At 37.9% G+C, this 21112-nt stretch overlaps 1 protein-coding gene across 1 annotated transcript in view; it reads right to left on the reverse strand.

Annotated features, from left to right (window-relative positions):
* Nucleotides 1-21112, reverse strand: part of IARS2 (isoleucyl-tRNA synthetase 2, mitochondrial) — a 53748-nt gene that overhangs the window by 19454 nt on the left and 13182 nt on the right. Inside the window, exons 11-14 of the mRNA XM_003807180.5 lie at nucleotides 17411-17562; nucleotides 14200-14360; nucleotides 3221-3323; nucleotides 1688-1781 (exon numbers count right to left, since the gene is read on the reverse strand). Coding sequence (XP_003807228.1) covers nucleotides 1688-1781; nucleotides 3221-3323; nucleotides 14200-14360; nucleotides 17411-17562 — 510 coding nt within the window. The remainder of the gene's footprint in view (nucleotides 1-1687; nucleotides 1782-3220; nucleotides 3324-14199; nucleotides 14361-17410; nucleotides 17563-21112) is intronic.

The raw sequence follows: 21112 nt of genomic DNA on the forward strand, positions 1-21112 counted from the left end.
GTGATTTCATCATTGTGTGAACATCATAGAGTGTACTTACACAAACCTCAATGGGATAGCCTACTCTACACCTAGCCAACATGGCATAGTGTTTTTGCTTCTAGGCTACAAACCTGCACAGCATGTTACTATACTGAATACTGCAGGCAATGTCAGCACATGGTACGTATTTGTGTATCTAAACATATCTAAACACAGAAAAGGTACAGTAAAAATACAGTAGTCATCCCTTGATATATGCAGAGGATTGGTTCTAGGACCCACCAACCCCCCAGCCCCCCACCCCCATATGTACCAAAATCTGTGAATACTCAAGCCCCACAGTTGGCCCTGCTGAAACTGCATTTATGAAAAGTCGGCCCTCCCTTTCTATATGTGGGTTTCAAATCCAGAGAATACTGTATTTTCCATCTGCATTTCATTGAAAAAAATTGCATATAAGTAGACCTGTGCAGTCAGAACCCTGTTGTTCAGGAGTCGGATGTATTATCATCTTGTGGGGCCATCATCATGTATGCAGTCTGCTACTGACTGGAGTGTCATTATATAACACATGACTGTAATTTAGGGAAACCAAGTACCTAAACTTGCAGTATTTTCTCTCAAATATGCTGGGAGAAAAATTATGAAATACTAATTCTGAAAATCACTACAAAAAAATTATAAAAATATGTAACTTATATTTGGCCATTATTATTATGCACATTTTACTTGTAATAGAGAGTAAACATGAATTTATATGCATTTTGTTTTTCAAACTTCCTAAGCTGAAAGAAAGGCTTAAATGAAGGAAATAGATCCACCTACTAGGAATCCTGTTGTGCGATTCATAGACAAGCTACTTTTCCCACATACCCTTACTCCAGAAAGCAAACAGGGTCTCTCAGGCCAAAGCTGGCCCTTAGTAGGAGTGTGAGGAACTGTGTGATCCATCACTGCCTCCGTGACATCTCATTCCTGTCTCCAACTTCACAGTGATAACAAGCCTTGTTCTTCATTTGAACTCTATCTTTTCACTTAGTTGCCTTAAAAATATTTCTTCTGAAGCATCTAAACACATCCTCTAATATGTGCCTTCTCCTACTACTCCTTTCTAATTCCTGCCCAACGTCTCTCCTTTCTCTTTATCCAATCAGTCAAAAACATTCGCTAATTATCAGTAAGTATAAAGTTAGTCAGCTGTTTGTACAGAGAGGAGAAAAAGCCACAAAAAGCAATGTAGTATAGAAGATGAGAACTGAAAATCAGGGTACTTGCGTTCTAGTTTGACACTACTAAGCTATGTGACCATCACCTAATTTGGCTCTAAGTCAATTTCATTTTCTCTTCTGAAAAATGATGGGGTCAGACTATTTCAGTGACTTCCAAACTTTGTTTTACAAAACTGGGTGCCTTGGGGTTGCCAAGTGGCCAAGGAGAATGAACTGGTTGAAAGGAGGAAAAATATTCCCATTTTAAACTATTTTCTGTATTATAAATTCTAAATGAAATTTCATCTAGAAAAACAGAAAAAGGTTTAGAAATCATTGGATTAAGTAAACTCTTAAGGGTCCTTCGAGGTCTAAAATATAGCAGATCTCTAAATAAAGCACACACAGAAAAAGAGTTTGATTATAGATCCCTTCTAAATACCAATTCCATATTTTCAAAACTTCTTGATCGGCATGTATGTATTTTTAAGAATTACCTGGAAGAACATAAGACCATGAAGTTCCACTATCAAACCAGATGTCCAAAATATCCTGACCTGGCACATATTCCAAGGCATCAGGGCCACCAACCTAGTAAGATAACGCAAAAGCATGTCAGGTACACAAAGATCACAATATAGACAACAAATACTGTACCCCAAAAGTCTTCAGAAAATGAAATGCAACCATGAAGTTCACATTTTTAGATGAAATTTACAGTATTTTTAAGCATTTCACAGTTAACTTCAACTCCCTCCATTCACATTTAAAAGTATCTGTGGCCACTGAATTACATATTTACCAATGTAATATGAATTGGTTTTTATTTCCTTGAAATTAACTTTAAATTTGGATATTTTAATGTGTGATACAATCAGCTAACTCTACTACAGATCCTACAAAGGCCTGATGTACCATTAGGCACTGTTCTCTCACAGTAAATTACATGAGCTTAGTCAACCAAATCAGTCAACATCAATCAATCCCGGCCCTCAATGAGACAACAATTGACCCTCACATTCCACTACTTTATTAAATACTACACTTTTTGTTTTGTTTTGTTTTTGAGACAGAGTCTTACTCTGTTGCCCAGCCTGGAGTGCAATGGCGCGATCTCGGCTCACTGCAACCTCCGTCTCCTGGGTTCAAGTGATTCTCCTGCCTCGGCCTCCTGAGTAGCTGGGACTAAAGGCATGTTGTGTGGCTAACTTTTTCTTTTTCTTTTTCTTTTTTTTTTTTTTGAGACAGAGTTTCACTCTGTTGCCCAGGCTAGAGTGCAGTGGTGCGATCTCGGCTCACTGCAAGCTCCGCCTCCTGGGTTCAGGCCATTCTCCTGCCTCAGTCTCCCGAGTAGCTGGGACTACAGACGCCCACCATCGCACCCAGCTAATTTTTTGTATTTTTAGTAGAGGCGGGGTTTCACTGTATTAGCCAGGATGGTCCCGATCTCCTGACCTTGTGATCTGCCCGCCTCGGCCTCCCAAAGTGCTGGGATTACAGGTGTGCACCACTGCGCCCGACCTAATAATACCTTTGTTTTGCAGGGATGGGCTCTCACTCTGTCACCCAGGCTGCAGTGTAACTGGTGCAGTCTTGGCTCGCTGCAACCTGTCTTCCAGGCTCAAGCCATCCTCCCACCACAACCTCCCAAGTAGCTGGGACTACAGGCGCATGCCACAATGCTCTGCTAATTTTTATATTTTTTTTGTAGAGACAGGGTTTTGCCATATTGACCAGGCTGGTCTCAAACTCATGGACTCAAGCTATCTGCCTGCCTCAGCCTTTCAAAGTGCTAGGATTACAGGTGTAATCCATCACCTTACAGGTGTAAGGCCATCACGCCCAGCCTTAAATACTACACTTCTATAGTTAAACAAAATGTCTACTTTCACACTGCATTAGCTTCTAATTTACAGTAAATAAATTTGTTAACTTTACATAAGATAATTTTTTAACTCTCAAGAATTTCTCATGTTGTCATTAAGTCCTGTAATACATACAAAGGCTGTTAAATACAAACAGAAATTTACCTCAGATAAGACTTCTTTTGGAAGAAGTTGCTCAGGGGGAAGAGTCCACCAGATATCACTGCCGTGTTGTTCCACTAGTTTAACAATATGCTCAATGGTTTGGCTATTTCAGGGGGGAACATGGCAGAATTATTCAATTAACTATTGTGATGAATAACAAACATTTTAAAATTAAGAAATAGTGATTTATTTTCCTTTTTCCTCAAACCTTAGTTTGAAGAAAAAGCTGCTATCATTTTAAATTCAATATAAATAAAAAATTGATTATACATATCCTTAAAAAGAAAAAAAAAAAGGGCTTCTTCTGACTGCCCTGTTTCCGTTACTGATTTACCTATTTCTTACTAATCTATTTTCTATCCAGGTACTTATACTCAAAACCTTCTAATTATCTTTCCTCTTCTGATTTCTGCCTAAATTAAGCCAACACATTCTCTCAGTTCTACCTTTGAAAGATTACAGTGGTTCCCACTGACACTGTATCAGTCCAACCTCATTCCCTCAAAACTAAACTGATGCAATCAATGGTCTGAGAGTACTTCCTCCTACCCTCATCCCTTTACTTTACAAAACAGACCTTGAAATAGATGCATTCCTAAACTGCTTTTATCACACGAATTCTCTGCTTGAAAACTTTCCAGGACTCCCTCCCTGCTTACAGGCATCTGCACAAGATGCAATGCCACATTAGAGCAGAGACTGTGATGACAGATATCCAGGCTTATATTCTGACTGTCACTTTGTATTTATATGACCATGCACAAGTACTAAAACTTCTTTAAGACCTAGCTTTCCCTTCTGTTAAGAACAATCTAATTCATTGTTCAGAAACTATTGAACACCTCCTGTGTCCTGGGCACAGGCACTAGAGATACAGCAATTGGCAAAATACACAAGATCCCTCCCCTGGTGAAACTTAACATTGTAGTAATCCTAGACACTTCCCTCAGAACAACTACAAACTAAATGAGACTATACATGTAAAACTTAGTACAGCACCTAACACATGACAGAAAGCCAATCAACCCCTATCAAATAAATAACAGAACTGGTCGTATCTTTAGGAAGATATACAGTAATAAATTATTTAAAAATTAAACTCAGGGAAAAAAACTCATACTATAGTTTCTCACAAAAATAAAATATTTTTGATTTATTAGAATATTGAATTTATTATTGTAGCTTTGTTGCTATTACAGCTTCCTCTAGTTGCTTTTCATTTAGTCACAGTACATATAATGGCCAAGAGCATGGATCCTGCCAGCAGGGGGCTTTAGCTTAATTTCTGGCTCCACCACTTGAACCTGGGCAAGGCACTTAACATTTCTGTGCCTGTTTCCTCATTTGTAAAACACAAATAGTAACAGCATCATGAAGAGACTTCCTATGAATATTAACTGAGTTAATAAATATAAAACACATAGAACAATACCTGGCACATTTGAATAAATACTATGTAAGCATTATTCAAACTGATTATTTGACGTCAGGTCTGGGCCTGATAATTCACAGATAAATGAAGTGTTTACCAAAAATTGTTGTGGAAAGCAAAATCAAATGAGTATAAATTAAATATGCTCTACAGGCCAGGAGCAGTGGCTCACGCCTGTAATCCCAGCACTTTGGGAGGCCGAGGCGGGCGGATCACGAGGTCAGGAGATCGAGACCATCCTGGCTAACACGGTGAAACCCCATCTCTACTAAAAAAAATACAAAAAAATTAGCCGGGCATGGTGGCAGGCGCCTGTAGTCCCAGCTACCTGGGAGGCTGAGGCAGGAGAATGGCGTGAACCCGGGAGGCAGAGCTTGCAGTGAGCTGAGATCGCGCCACTGCACTCCAGCCTGGGTGACAGAGGGAGACTCCGTCTCAAAAAAAATAATAAATAAATAAATATGCTCTACAAATTTAAATTTGAAATACCTTATAAAAGCTGGATATCACTAAGTTGGTATTCTATGAAGGATAGATTTTAAAAGTATAATGTTACCATCATGTACTTTGAAGAACTTATAATGAGAAAGGAAAATGGGCATAAATGCATGTTTCTAAGACAGTGAATCATTTTAGATGGACTTTAACAGTAAAGATAAACTTTTATGTTATCAGACCATAAAAACCTTATGTAATAACTACCTAGTTATATGACAATAGTATTTAGTTACATATTACTATTTTATATAGTTTGTCCAGAACATTTTCAGTTAAGAAAATATGAATATGGTATAATAGAAAAATCTGAATAAATCTAAAGACCAAAAGAAAAAAAAAAACAAAAAGATTACAACCATAAAAGAGAGATACTAGTAAAGTACATTTACATGGACACATACGCACAATTACGGTTGATAACACTGTTCATACTAATGAAATTCTCATTAAAAAAGAATAATTCTAAAAATGGGTGTCATTTTGCCTTTTTTTTTTTTACAATGTTATCATTAGACTGGCAAGTTTAGGTAAAGAGTAAAATAAAACAGTAAAACAGCTTTAAATGTATTGGAAAAAGACATAAAAATAATATCGAAGTAAAAGTAAATGTCTCAAATTTCATATTAATTTAGCAAATACGGTAGAAATGTTAGGATAAAGAGTATTTTATGTATTTGTATGTATAAAAGATAAAGAGTATGTGTATGTATACAAAACCATGTATACATATACCACATATCTTTTTCGAAGCACTTTACAAGCACTTGCTAATTGGATTCACAGAAATACACAGTGGGTCTTGAGAAATGATTTGTTCTGCACCTTAGGGTTCCTTAAATTATGAGGCTAAGCAAGTAACAGTTAAAACCAGGGCTTGAATTTGTGTTTCCTAAATCATACATAGTTTGGTGTGCTGTTTTTACTTCTTTATTCTGCCTCTCTAACTCATCTATAAAGACAACACTGTAACTGAATTCACACTCTTACTCTCTGGAGTTTGCTAAGCAATGGCAGAAAGGCTCTTTTACCCAGGCATAGAGTGAAGACTGCGTATCAGAGATGAAGTGAGGAACTAGGCAGTCTCAGGAGATTAGTGTGTTGACACAGCAAGCACTAAGTCCAAAGACCAGACTCTAACTGTGACTTACTGGAAAATGACAGGAATAAATCATATTATTTTTTGAGTTTCAGTTTCTATAAACATTGGAAAAAGTGACGAAGAAGACTAGGCGAAAATTTTTATTCTTAAAAGTCCTAATAACTAAAGAAAGTGAGTAGCCTTATGACTATAGATGAAACATATCCATTTTATTTTATTTTAATTAATTAATTTTTTTGAGACAAGGTGTCACTCTGTGGCCCAAGCTGGATTGCAGTGGCATGATCATAGCTCACTTGAAGCCTTGAACTCCTGCATCAAGTAATCCTCCCGCCTCAGCCTCCTGAGTAGCTGGGACTACAGGCCCATGCCAACATGCCCTGCTTTTTTCCCCCCCCTCTAGAGATGGGAATCTTGCTTTGTTGCTCAGGCTGGTCTCAAACGCCTGGCCTCATGCAGTCCTCCAGCCTTAGCCTCCCAAAATGCTGAGATTATGGGTTGTGAGCCACCACACTCAGCTCCACATCCATATTTTAGAATCCTAAATTCAACTTTAATAAAACTAAGCTCTTTTTCATATTCTTGGCCTGTCACAGTGGCTCATGACTATAATCCTAGCACTTTGGGAGGCCAAGGCAGGAGGATCACTTGAGCCCAAGAGTTCAAGACCAGCCTGGGCAACATAGTAAAGACCCCACATCTATTTAAAAAAAAATAAAAATAACTTCTTTTTCATATTCCTAAATATCAGAAAATTCAATGACATTTTAAATGTTATTTAACTATATTCAAGTAACCTACTGAGCATATAACTAAAAGCATTAAGAAAGAAAGATTCCAATTTTGCTGTTGGCATGTTATTAAAGCAACCGTAAAATCCCACCAAGTTTAGTCAGACACCTCTAGTCTAAAATTCATTTTAATTGCTACATTTTTTATAACAACATTAGTAATTTACTTAGATATAGCACATATTTTAATATAAGAAATGCAATTTTGTGTTTTATACATACTTTATTTGCAAATTTAAAAAACTTTTTAAAAAACTGACAAATGTCTCTTAGTGAGGAGGAAAGGTTTTTTGTTTTTCTTTTAGCTTACCTAATTACACTTAGGAGAAACAACGTAACTACACATTAGCTACATCAATGAAAAGCAATCCTGCAATTATTTTTAAAAATCCAATTTCAAAAAGGCTATTGTAAATAAAACAACATACTTCAGATTTTTTTCCTTGTTACATAAGTATATGAATCAGAACAAAAGAAAAATTTGTTCAATGTATCCAAAAGAAACATGAAACATTTTTAAGGGAAGAAGCTTTATCTCAGTAAGAGAGCAAGTCTCACTAATATTTAGAGAGCAAGACTTCCTTCCTTACTTTATATTGTGAATTATGAAAACATCATGTTCTAAATAAAGTCTACTAAATGTACTTTAGTAAGCATTATGTTCTATAATTCAGTTCTATTATGAGATTCTAGATAAATTATTTGTATTTTTAAAACAATAAAGTTAATTTTAAAATGAGAGAGTAAAGAAAAACCCAACAAATACATGTTAATTAGCTAGATTTAGCCATTCCACAGTGCATACATATTTCAAAACATGTTGTACATAATATAAGCAATTTTTGTCAATTGAATAAATTAATTTTGGGCAGGCACGGTGGCTCACACCTGTAATCCTAGCACTTTGGAAGGCTGAGATAGGTGGATCATTTGAGCTAAGGACTTCAAGACCAGACTGGGCAACATGGCAAAACCTGGTCTCTACAAAAATACAAAAATTAGCCAGGTATGGTGGTGCATGACTATAGTCTCAGCTACTTGGGGGGTGCTGAGGCAGGAGGATCACTTGAACCCAGGAGGCAGAGGATGCAGTGAGCCGAGATTGCACCACTGCACTCCAGCCTGGCAACAGAGTGAGACTCCGTGAAAAAAGAAAAAAAAAAAGGCCGGGCGCAGTGGTTCACGCCTGTAATCCCAGCACTTTGGGAGGCCGAGGCGGGCGGATCACCTGAGGTGGGGAGTTCGAGACCAGCCTGACCTACATGAAGAAACCCCATCTCTACTAAATATACAAAAATCAGCCAGGCATAGTGGCGCAAGCCTGTAATCCCAGCTACTTGGGAGGCTGAAGAAGGAGAATCACTTGAACCTGGGAGGCAGAGGTTGCAGTTAGCCAAGATCCCACCATTGCACTCCAGCCTGGGGAACAAAAGCAAGACTCCATCTCAAAAAAAAAAAAAAAAAGTGTGACAGAGAGCTTTGAAAACAAAAATTGCAATAAAAATAAACAGACACATAGCCCACAAACTTGAGCTAGGTATAATGATGATAAAAACAAAGATAAATTTAATGTTCAAACAAAATCTAAAAAGATAATTTGAAAAAAGTATATAAAGTTAACTGTGAACAAGTGCTCAAAAGATACTCATTATAGAGATGTGACAAACATCTAACAAAATCCGAACATTGGATAAGTTATGTTCATTTGATTTTCATACACAAGGAACTAGGCAACCATTAAGAGCTAAGCTGACATTTTTAACAGGTGCATATTCATTCTTCTATAACTAATTAAATTACATCTTCTTTTGTATATCATTATGTTCCTTTATAAACAACTGTATTGGACATCTTATATACATATCTTCACACAAGACGTATTAGTCCTATTTCCTTTGGGTAAATACTTAGAAGTGGAATTTTTTTATAATGAAACCAAGATAATACTTAAAAGATTTTTTAAATAATTTTCTGTTTCCTAAAAAAATTTTTAAACAATTTTCTAACTATTTCCTTGTGATATTTAATATTCTTCAGAAAAAAATGCAGGAAAATTCCTAATTTGTCTGAAATTTAAGAATTCTACCTTCATTTCTTTAATATTGTATACTTAACACAAACTCATAGTTAACCTATAACCCAAAGATCAGTATAAATGACTGCTGATAAAAGTGGGTGAAACCACTTACCAGTATGTAATCTATATGCTTCCATCTTAATGCTTTATTTCATAAAGCAATAAATCCATCATAAAACCTTGTACTTTACTCAAAGGCCTTATCTCAACACATGCATTACGTGTCCCTTCTTAGGTTTCAATCAGTGAAAATCCACTAGGTAGCATGAGCAACTATGACATCAGCCAATCATTCTGAACTTCGATATCAACTGGAATAAGGCTTATTTAGCGTGTTATGGACATTAAGCAGCATTAAGATTACTAAAGCAACAAAGAAACGACTGCTGTCATCCCACTGCCTTCTGTGTTTTGCCTTTATAAGCAAAAATATTGAAGATTATTAAGACAACTTTTCTTCTGTAACTTACTGGAAGAAGAATGAGGTAAGAGGCTAAATGTTACACATTTGTTTACTAAATTTAATTCTAGAACAAAGTGAAATTTGGGAGGGGAAATTCTATTTTTAATTTAATCCTAGATTTATGTTTTAAAGCTGACAGAAAACCATTTTGAAGAAATTTTTCTTTATTTAATGAACATAAATTTTTTGAACAAAAGGTTTATTATTGTTAATTGAGAAAAAATTTGAGGTAGCTAAAGTTAACACTCAAATTATATTGGAAATTTCTTGGCTATTTTTACTAAATTTCTCATAATTTCCAGAAGTTAGGGGCTAAGTTTCACTATGTTAACTATAGCATTAATAGCATGAAAGTGATTATAACTGTTTGAAATGATGAAAGAAATTTAACCAACTTCTTTTCCTTCCCAGGTAGCCAGTGTTTCTAAATTTTATCTTTTTTATGCTAAAAATTATTTATTCTGTTTTTATTGACTAGTAACAGATTTCAACCTAAATTCTAATGGCATTATCTCACAGATTCAAAAAATGACCAATGACAGTAAAGTCAGAAATGGAATTATTTCTTGAGAAAATACAAATATGATCTAAAATGCAAATGACACTATTAATTCAAATCAAAATAAAACATCAGTGCTTCAAATCTACCAGTCCCTAAACTTATTTAGAACATGAATAAATCGAGACTTTCTTCTGTGAAACAAGTATACTTAAGAGATATCGTACAGCTCCCATGATGAGCAAAAGGAATCTCCTTATATGTTTAATGGTGTTATCAAGTGTAACAGCAACTCCATGTGGACTGTGTACCAATTTCCAGTGGAGATGCTGTTACTTTTGATGGTTACCAACTTGCTACAATATAAAGGTATAATAAAGAAAGACAGAAAATTGTGGTCACTTGGACTCTCATTTGATTCCAGCAGAAAAAAAGACTTTCAGCCTGTTTTATAAAATTAACAAATGATTAAGAATTAATATCAATTTTCTTAAATTCAAGTTTTGCAACACCAAAAAGATCCAATAATGGAAGAGGATTAAAGTCATCATTCAGAAATGGTATACGGGAAAATGACCTATGAATTGACAGACAATATAGCTGAGTTTGTCTGTCATTTCTTTAGGCCAATATTCTGTATGACTGTGCTACTTCAATATCAGAAATCGACTAACACCACGCAACCAACGCAATGGCAGGTACACAGAAGATAATCTGTAACACTACCATGTCAATGTATTGAGTAAATAAAACATAAATATACCTAATGAAAACTTGTTTGTGTTTTTCTGACAAAGCTCATATTTATTTAACCTAACTTACTGACTAGTCAACCTATGTACCATTTAATTATCAGGATGTATCAATTAAACCAGTTTGCTATATTTACTAATACAGACATATGATCCACCTCAGAGTCCAGAGGGCTATTCCACCAAGGAATCCCCACCCACCTCAATCACTTCAGTGAAATTCCCTAGACATCTTGCTCTCTAAATAATGAAAAGAAGAGTAGCTGGGCACAGTGGCTCACGCCTTTAATCCCAGCTCTTTGGGAGGATGAGGCGGGCGGATCACTTGAGGTCGGGAGTTTGAGACCAGCCTGACCAACATGGAGAAACCCCGTCTCTACTAAAAAATATATATATATATATAAAATTAGCCGGGTGTGGTGGCACATGCCTCTAATCCCAACTACTCAGGAGGCTGAGGCAGGAGAATCACTTGAACCTGGGAGGCGGAGATTGCAGTGAGCTGAGATCGTGCCACTACACTCCAGCCTAGGAAACAAGAGTGAAACTCCATCTCAAAAAAAAGAAGAAGAAGAAGAGGAGATAATGACATGGCTTATAAAACTTTCCAAAAAAAAAAAAAAAAAACAACTTTCCAGTGTGAAATTTTAAACAAATGTTTGTGGAAACTCGTCTCAGCTATAATCATTTTAATTCTTTTTCTTTTAAACTAAGTCTGAGGCTGGGCATGGTAGCTCATGCCTGTAATCTCAGCACTCTGGGAGGCAGAGGCAGATGGATCCTTTGTGGCCAGGAGTTCGAGACCAGCCTCGTCAACGTGGCAAGAGCCCATCTCTACTAAAAATACAAGAATTAGCCAGGTCAGTGGCACGTGCCTGTAGTCCCAGCTACTCAGGAGGCTGAGGAGTGAGAATCACTTGAACCTGGGAAGTGGAGGTTGTAGTGAGCCAAGATCACACCACTGCACTCCAGCCTGGGTGACAGAGTGAGACTGTATCAAAAATAAAATAAAATAAAATAAAATAACCTGAACTGGACAGAATTTACATTAATTCTTAATGTAAGTATTAAGATATTAGTAGTTTACATCTGACCAAGCTCTGTAAGAACAACACAGCAACAATATTTAGATTATTCCTAAAGTCTTACCTCAGCTCCAACTTATAATAATATTGAAATAGCTTTCCAATGACTTTCCAGTCTCTAGCCCCTCTACTTTCTTTTCCTAAAACATACTCTTACTCCTCAAGTCTACTTAAAAGTTTAAACTTCTTAATAGCATAATTTAGAAAAAATTCCATTCACCAAATTAAAAGAAATTGCTCAAAGAAAATGAAAATCTAGAATGTGTTCCTAAAAGCAATTATTAACATTCCCCTCTCCACATCTGTGAAAAACAGCAACAACACTCAAAGCCTCCCTAATATTACTAGAAGATAAACTAGCTAGACTATTATCTCATTAAAAACAGGGGCCATGTCAGTCTTGTTCACTGTAGCAACTAGCAGTTCCTAGCACTGACACGTACTAAGTGCTTAACAATGTGTTCTGTTTTGTTTCGTTCTGAAGAGACAGTGTCTTGCTCTGTCATCCAGGCTGGAGTGCATTGGCATGATCATAGCTCACTATAACCTCAAACTCCTGGACTTGAGCGATCCTCTTGCCTTAGCCTCCCAAGTCGCTGGGACTACAGGCCCACACTACCACACCAGCTAATTTTTAAATTTTTCTGTAGAGATGGGGTCTCACTGTAATCTTGAATGGCTGGCTTCAAGCAATCCTGCTGCCTTGGCCTCCCAAAGTGCTGGGATTACAGGCATGAGCCACTGTGCCCACATAACAATGTTTCTTAAGTGAATACATGAATAGCTCATCATCTATGGAATACTGTGCTTTACACCAAGTAGTTTGCATTTATTATTTAGTATTCATAACAGTCTACCTGCAACCATTGCTTTTCCTATTTTATAGAGGAGCCAGAGGCTAAGTAAATTCCTCAGTCTCACACACAGTGAATGGCAAAGCCTGGGTTCAAATTCAGTTGCCATTCTCCAAAGCTCACAGATTTCCAAGCAACTTGTCTTTTGAAAAGCACAAAAGGGAGCTGTTCGGGATAAAAGAATTATTCTAAGACACAATTATGATAGCGGCTGTAAAACTGAATAAATTTACTATAAATCACTTATAATAAATGAATTTTTCTTTTTTAATTTTTTTGAGATAAGAGTCTCGCTCTGTCACCCAGGCTGGAGTCCAGTGGCGCGATCTTGGCTCACTGCAACCTCTGCCTCCCAGGTTCAAGCAGTTCTCTGCCTGAGCCTTCGGAGTAGCTGAGATTACAGGCCCGCGCCACCATGCCTGGCTAATTTTTGTATTTTCGGTAGAGATGGGGTTTCACCATCTTGGCCAGGCTGGTCTTGAACTCCTTACCTCATGATCCACCAGCCTCGGCCTCCCAAAGGGCTGGGATTACAGGCGTGAGCCACCGCACCTGGCCATGAATTTTATAGTATGTAAAGTATGCCTTAATAAAGCTTAAGAATGAGGCTGATCTATTTGTAGTGATTTGGAATAAACCATAACACATAAAGTGAAAAAAATCTAGGCACAGAGCAGAAGATAGAGATACTCCCTTTTGTATAAACATATGTATGTGCTGACAGAGCAGAAGATAGAGATACTCCCTTTTGTATAAACATATGTATGTGCTGACAGAAGAATTCATTTTTTCTGGAAAGATTCAGAAACAGCTGTAAACAATGACTGCCTCAAAAAAAGGTTCTGGATACCTGGAGTAGGAAAAAGCCTACTTTTCAGTGTACAAGCTTTTCTACTATGAGTTGTTCACTATGTCCATCTATTACCTTTCCAACTCAAAAAAAAAAAAAAGGAAAAAACAAGAAAAACTGGGAATATAATGATCAGTGTAATCATGTGCATTTAACTATAATTTCTTAAATTTTAAGTATCTACACAATTACATAATCCCATTTCCACTGAAAAGGAAAGCAGACTCAGAATGTGAGAGTGATTCTCTTCATTCCTTTAGAAAAAATACATTTCAGGCTCCCCTGCTAAACACTGTCCATCTTTGGATCCATGATACCTTAATACAGCCCAATAAATTCTCATAGAAAAAAAGTCAGAGCCTTTACTTCTAAGTGTCAATATTTAAGAAAATCTAGTTTTTAATATTTTAACTGTATGATAGAATTGTTTTGAACTTATATTTTAGTCCCCAAAAAGACTATTTTAGCATATTTTATTTAACATATATAAACGGTTCTTAATCATCCACATTATTTTTCAATTTTTGAAGAAAAAATAATTCACTTTAAAACATTAAAAAATTTTAGAAAGCATTCTACCTGTTGATCAAGTATTCATCCTTTGTCTTATGATGAAACACAGGAATTGGAACACCCCAAACTCTTTGCCTTGATATACACCAATATGGCCGTTTGTCCATCATTTCAACCATGCCATTCAGTGCTGATCCAGGAATAAATTTCACCTTTTTTAACAATTCCTGCAATTAATTCATAAATCAAGTCTTGTGAGAGAAAGCAGAACAAGTATTCTAGAACAGTCAATTTTCCAAATGCATTTCTTTCTTTTGGATGTTTGTAGCCATTCACATACCTCCCTTACCCTCCCCTCAAAGAAACAACTAAAGAACTAAAAGATTTCAGAGCAAATAAGGCAAAGTAAAAATGGAGCCGCAAATAACTTAATAAATAATTCAGGAGCAGTGATAATATCAGGAGCATTGTTGCATTTTTTAACAATGTTACAAAAGATTTCATACCAATTTCTAATTTACACCAACCCTAGATCAAAACTGGTAATAAAAGCTTTCATAGAACTATTATACTTCACTAAACTATAGTTAAAATCAATTCAAACTTGATTTCCACCATTTTTTAAAATGCTTAAAAAATAAATTACTATCGTAGACTGCCAAAAAAAGATTGCGATATACCTAATTTTACATAATATAGTTTACAATATAGAAAACACTTTCTCAAAATAAGCCCAAGTATGTGATTCAAACCTGTAATCCCAGCATTTTGGGAGGCTGAGGTGGGAGGATCACTTGAGCCCAAGAGTTCAAGGTTGCAGTGAGCTATAAGCATGGCAGTGCACTCCAACTTGGGCGACAGAGCAAGAGCCTGTCTCTAAAATAAATCTCTCTCTCTCTCTCTCTCTCTCTATATATATATATATCGACAAATGGATAACAGTTACTTCCTCTCAAGAAAGCTCCCTTCCTCCATTCCCAAAATAAGGTTGAAAACTGCTACCATTTGATTTGTCAACTAGCAAAAGATTAATTGTATAGCAAAAATGTTTACTAATAGTCTCCAAAAAGGTCAAAATGTTAACTTCATTTTAAAAAATCTTTCTATCCATTAATAAAAGCATTTTTACATTTTCAAAGAAGGTTTAAATGGTTTCCTCACTCACCGTAACTACCAGAAGTCCCCTCCCCCAAAGCTCTCTGTAGCACCACCTATTGGCAGAATGGCAAAATCTCTACAAATCAATTTGATTAATACTATACTTGGTTTAAAAGTCTAAGAAATGTGAATATTGAATAGATATTTGATTTTGCTAAGGAATAACCATTACTTTTTAAAGGTGGTGATAATGGCATGGGAATTATGCTTTAAAGAGTTTGGCCGAGCGTGGTGGCTCACGTCTGTAATCCCAGCACTTTGGGAGGCCAAGGAGGGCGGATCACCTGAGCTCGGGAGTTCAAGACCAGCCTGGCCAACATGGAGAAACCCGTCTCTACCAAAAATACAAAAAAATTAGCCGGGCATGGTGGTGCATGCCTATAATCCCAGCTAATCAGAAGGCTTAGGCAGGGAATTGCTTGAACCCGGGAGGTGGAGGTTGCTGTGAGCCGAGATTGCATCATTGCACTCCAGCCTGGACAACGAGAGTGAAACTCCATCTCAAAAAAATAAATAAATAAATAAATACAGAGTTTATCTTTGGCTCACACCTGTAATCCCAGCACTCTGCGAGGCCAAAGCAGGCAGACTGCTTGAGCTCAGGAGTTCGACACCAACCGGGGCAATTTGACAAAACCCTATCTCTAGAAAAAATACAAAAATTAGCCAGATGTGGTGGCACAGGCCTGTAGTCCCAGTTACTCAGGAGGCTGACGTGGGAGGATAGGTTGAGTCCAGGAGGTGGAGGTTGCAGTGAGCTGAGATCACACCACTGCACTCCAGTCTGGGTGACAGAGCAAGACCCTGTTTCAAAAAAAAAAAAGGAGTTTATCTTTCAAATATATGTGCTAAAATATTGCCGGGACAATATATAATATGGAAGAAATAATGCCTGGAGTTTGCTTCAAAATAATCCAGTTGTTAAGGGGTAAAAATTGGGTGGTCGGAGGGGTGTAGATAAAAACAAAATTAACCAAAAGTTGATTATTGTTGAAACTGAGTGATGGGAATACGACAATACATTATCCTATTCTCACTACTTCTGCAAAGAACAATTTTTAACTTTACAAAAAAGTTAAAAAAAAAAAAACTTGGCTTAAATATATTGCGTCAGACTTAGACGTTCTACAACCAAAAATCGGTGCAGAGCTGCAATTTACAAATTTTAACATTGACAAATAAGGAAGAGAGGCTTTAAATGAAGAAAAAAACAAAATGCACTATATAATACAGTTGTCCACATTACACAAGTATAGAAAGTATAAACTGCTATAAAAAGCTTTGGCAAGGACCCCAAATTGCCAGGCCAATAAATGAACCAGCTAAATACAGTAGTATCTTTCAAACTGTAAAGCAAAATATCTATATATTCAACCTGGTTAACACATATATATTTAAGCTCTTTCATTAAATAGAATCAAGTTATGAGAGATGTTTACACACACACACACACACACTCACATATATATATATATATACACCCATATAGAAAGATACATATTAAATGAAAGGGCTCAAATATATATTAAGTATTTAAATACCAATTATAAGTATTTGTTAGCTCCAAAGCAACAACTTTGTATATTTTTCATATTGTTAGTTTTTCTTTTTAATATGCTTCCTTTGTAACCAGAACAGTAACTTTTTTAATTGATTGTAATTTCAATCTTAAGGAAGCAAAGGGTTTAAAAAAGTTTTACTGACTGCTTATTATGTATCAGACCATATTCTGGAAACTCGTATTTCCTTACTCCATGAGATACGCATTATTACCACTTTATACAGATGAGGAAACAGAGGCAGTGGCAGGTTAAACTAGGTAACACAGTTCTGTCCAAATTCTATGCAACTTTGACTACACTGGGCAAGAAAGTCTATCTACTAACAGTGTGATTTGGACAAATCACTCAACCTCTTTATGCCTCATTTCTCACACATGTATAATGAAAAAATGGAAGTCCAAGGTCCTTCCAGATCTAAAATTCTACAATGTTATGAAACTAAATCATAATAGCAGCAATCCTTATTACTCCTGAAACCCCACCTCAACCTCACATGCAGCCCCTTTATACTGAGGGAATGATATGCCCGACCCATTAAAACAGGATGCTTTTTATACCTTGGCTGCAGTCTTAATATCTGTGATGTTTATAAACCACTGCTTGCTGGCACGAATAACCACAGGTTTCTTGGTCCTCCAGTCATACGGATAGCTATGCACCAATTTCTCCTCTTTCAACAAATTCTTTGCAGTCTGAAGCATCTTTATAACTTTAAAAAAAAAAAACACCAAATTAGACATAATTAAAAAGTACTGTGAAAATCCTAAAAATGCTCTAAACTTCCAGAAAATACTAAATCTGCAGCAACAGGTGGCAATAAGAGTAGTCACCTTGCCAGCCACAGTGGCTCACACCTGTAATCCCAGCACTTTGGGAGGCCGAGGCGGGCAGATCACGAGGTCGGGAGTTCGAGACCAGTCTGACCAACATGGTGAAACCTCGTCTCTACTAAAAATACAAAAATCAGCCGCGCATGCTGGTGTGTGCCCATAATCCCAGCTACTCAGGAGGCTGAGGCAGGAGAATCGCTTGAACCTGGGAGGCAGAGGTTGCAGTGAGCCGAGATCGTGCCACTGCACTCCAGCCTGGGTGACAGAGCGAGACTCCGTCTCAAAAAATAAAATAGTCAACTTGGCTGGGCGTGGTTGCTCACGCCTGTAATCCCAACAGTTTGGGAGGCAGAGACGAGAGGATCACTTGAGGTCAGGAATTCAAGACCAGCCTGGCCTGCATGGTGAAACCCCATCTCTATTAAAAATACAAAAAAATTAGCAGGGCATAGTGGCGTGTGCCTGTAATCCCAGCTACTTGGGAGGCTGAGGTGGGAGAATCATTTGAACCTAAACTAAAGCGGAGGCTGCAGTGAACCGAGATTGCAGTGAACCGAGATTGCGCCACTGCACTCCAGCCTGGGCAACAAAGCGAGACTCTGTCTCACAAAAAAAAATAAAATAAAAAAGAGTAGTCACCTTCCAGGTATCAAAGGCATGCTCTGGGATTCTCCTGGCAAAAAAAAGCAGGGACTGTAAAATCTTAATCAGACTCCAAATTATGCCACTTCTACCTCTTTTCACGTCAAAGAAAAGATGAACAGATTCTATCTAGAATTCTACATTTGAAGTTTAGATCCATAATCTTTCATGCCATGAATCTTAAAATGGTCTCCAGGTAATCTGGAGGAAACCAGGTGTAGTGGGTTGAACTGTGTCCCCAAGAAGATCTAACCCCCAGCACTAGTGAATGTGACCTTACTTGGGAATCAGGCCTCTGCAGACGTAATCAAGTTTAGATGAGGCCACACTGCATGAGGGAGCACTGGTGTTCTTAGAGGAGGATAGAAAGAAGATTATGTTTTTGCCACTGATTCAGCCATGTGAAACTCATCCCATTACCCTTTTCTGGGTTTGAAGCTGCTGTCTCTAAAAGTGCCATCTCATTGTGCTTAGTATCAGTCAATGCTAGAGAAATCTTGAATAGCTTATGTACAAAACTTTTTAAAATTTTTGTATTATTTTGAAACTTTGCTTCTTTGGGTGGCACCCTGGCCACCCAATTTGACTGTGACAGCCCTCTACAGTCTGTGAGCCGGCAGATTTTTTTTTTTTTTGAGATGGAGTCTCGCTCTGTTGCCCAGGATGGAGTGCAATGGTGCAGTCTCAGCTCACTGCAACCTCTGTCTCCCAGGTTCAAGTGATTCTCTTGCCTCACCCTCCAGAGTAGCTGGGATTACAGGCACCTACCACCACACCTGGCTAATTTTTTGTATTTTTAGTAGAGACAGGGTTTCACCATGTTGGCCAGGCAGGTCTCGAACTCCTGACCTCGTGATCTGTCCGCTTCAGCCTCCCAAAGCGCTGGGATTACAGGGGTGAGCCACCGTGCCTGGCCGGGCTGGCAGTTTGCTGATCTTTTAAAGTTTCTTTCCCTACCCAATCCCCACTTTCCAATAAGGTTTCTGTAAAGTCTGTCAGGTGTACATCCTGCAGCATACTGGCTTAAAACGTACTGTCCTTTGATATAGTCTCTTTGGGGCCGATTGGGAGAAACAGAAATCAATAGTCCACCTGCTTTGATACTGAATATTGACAAGTGTCTTTTTGAAATAAAGAACCAGTCCCTCCAATAAAAAAAAAAAAAGAGGATTCACAGAGAGACATTTAAGACCTAAAGAAGGTGGCTGGGTACGGTGGCTCACACCTATAATCCCAACACTTTGGGAGGCCTAGGCAGGTGGATCACTTGGGGCTGGGAGTTTGAGACCAGCCTGGCCAACATGGTGAAACCCTGTCTCTATTAAAAATAAAAAATAGGCCGGGTGCGGTGGCTCATGCCTGTAAACCCAGCATTTTGGGAGGCCAAGGCAGGTGGATCACGAGGTCAGGAGATCGAGACCGTCCTGGCTAATATGGTGAAACCCCATCTCTACTAAAAATACAAAAAATTAGCTGGGCATGGTGGCAGGTGCCTGTAGTCCCAGCTACTCGAGAGACTGAGGCAGGAGAATGCATGAACCCGGGAGGCAGAGCTTGCAGTGAGCCAAGATCGTGCCACTGTACTCCAGCCTGGGCAACAGAGCGAGACTCCGTCTCAAAAAAAAAATAAAAATAAAAAATAAAAAAATTATGGCCTGACACAGTGAGGGCTCACGCCTGTAATTCCAGCACTTTGGGAGGCCAAGGTGGGCAGATCACCTGAGGTCAGGAGTTCAAGACCAGCCTGGCCAACATGGTGAAACCCCATCTCTACTAAAAATACAAAAATTAGCCAGGAGTAGTGGTGTGTATCCAGTAATCCCAGCTACTTGGGAGGCTGAGGCAAGAGAATTGCTTGAACCCAGGAGGCAGAGGTTGCAGTGAGCTGAGATCACACCACTGCACTCCAGCCTGGGCAACAAAGTGAGACTGTGTCTCAAAAAAAAAAAAATTAGCTGGGTGTGGTGGTGTATGCCTGTAATCCCATCTGCTCAGGAGGCTAAGGCACAAGAATCACTTGAACCCAGGACACAGAGGTGGCAGTGAGCTGAAAGCATGCCACTGCACATCAACCTGAGTGAGAAAGTGAGACTGTCTCGAAAAAACAAGTAAGATCTAAAGAAGGCCATGTGACAAGACAGGCAGAGAGTGGAGTAACGCAGTTATAAACCAAGGAATGCCAAGGATTTCCAGGAGCCACCAAAAGCTAGAAAGAGGCAAGTAAGGATTCTCCCATAAAACCTTCAGGAAAACATGGTCCTGCCAGTACGATGAATTTAGACTTCTAGCTTCCAGCACTTGAGAGAATAAATTTCTGTTGTTTCAAACCACCAAGTTTACGGTGATTTTTTACAGTAGCCCTAGAAAAGTAATATATCAGGTCTAATTAGCCTTAGTCTTAGTGTGGGCAAAGAAAGGTTTTCATAGCACCTGGTCTCTGAATCTGTAAAGAAAGACAGAAAGACAATTCAAGGCTGGAGGATTCCCAAGATTCTAATACATAAATCATGCCATATAGGTCAGTTATTTACAAGGGTTAAAAAGTGAGTAGGGAATGTGTAATTTACAGTCAACATCCAGCCCTGATCTTGATTGTATCCTTCCACAAAAGTAATACTGCTGATTATTATCTCCATAGCCCTAAAATAACTTCACTCCCTGTTGACTGCCCTGACTTGCTTAAATAAAGCAGCTTCAAAGCAAAAGATGAAAAAGTCCCAAACTCCATTTTAAAACATATGGCAAAACAAGACATAATTTATTTTTTTGTTTCTGTTAAAGTATAAG

Source organism: Pan paniscus, chromosome 1 (assembly GCF_029289425.2).
Source record: "Pan paniscus chromosome 1, NHGRI_mPanPan1-v2.0_pri, whole genome shotgun sequence".
Taxonomy (NCBI): domain Eukaryota; kingdom Metazoa; phylum Chordata; class Mammalia; order Primates; family Hominidae; genus Pan; species Pan paniscus.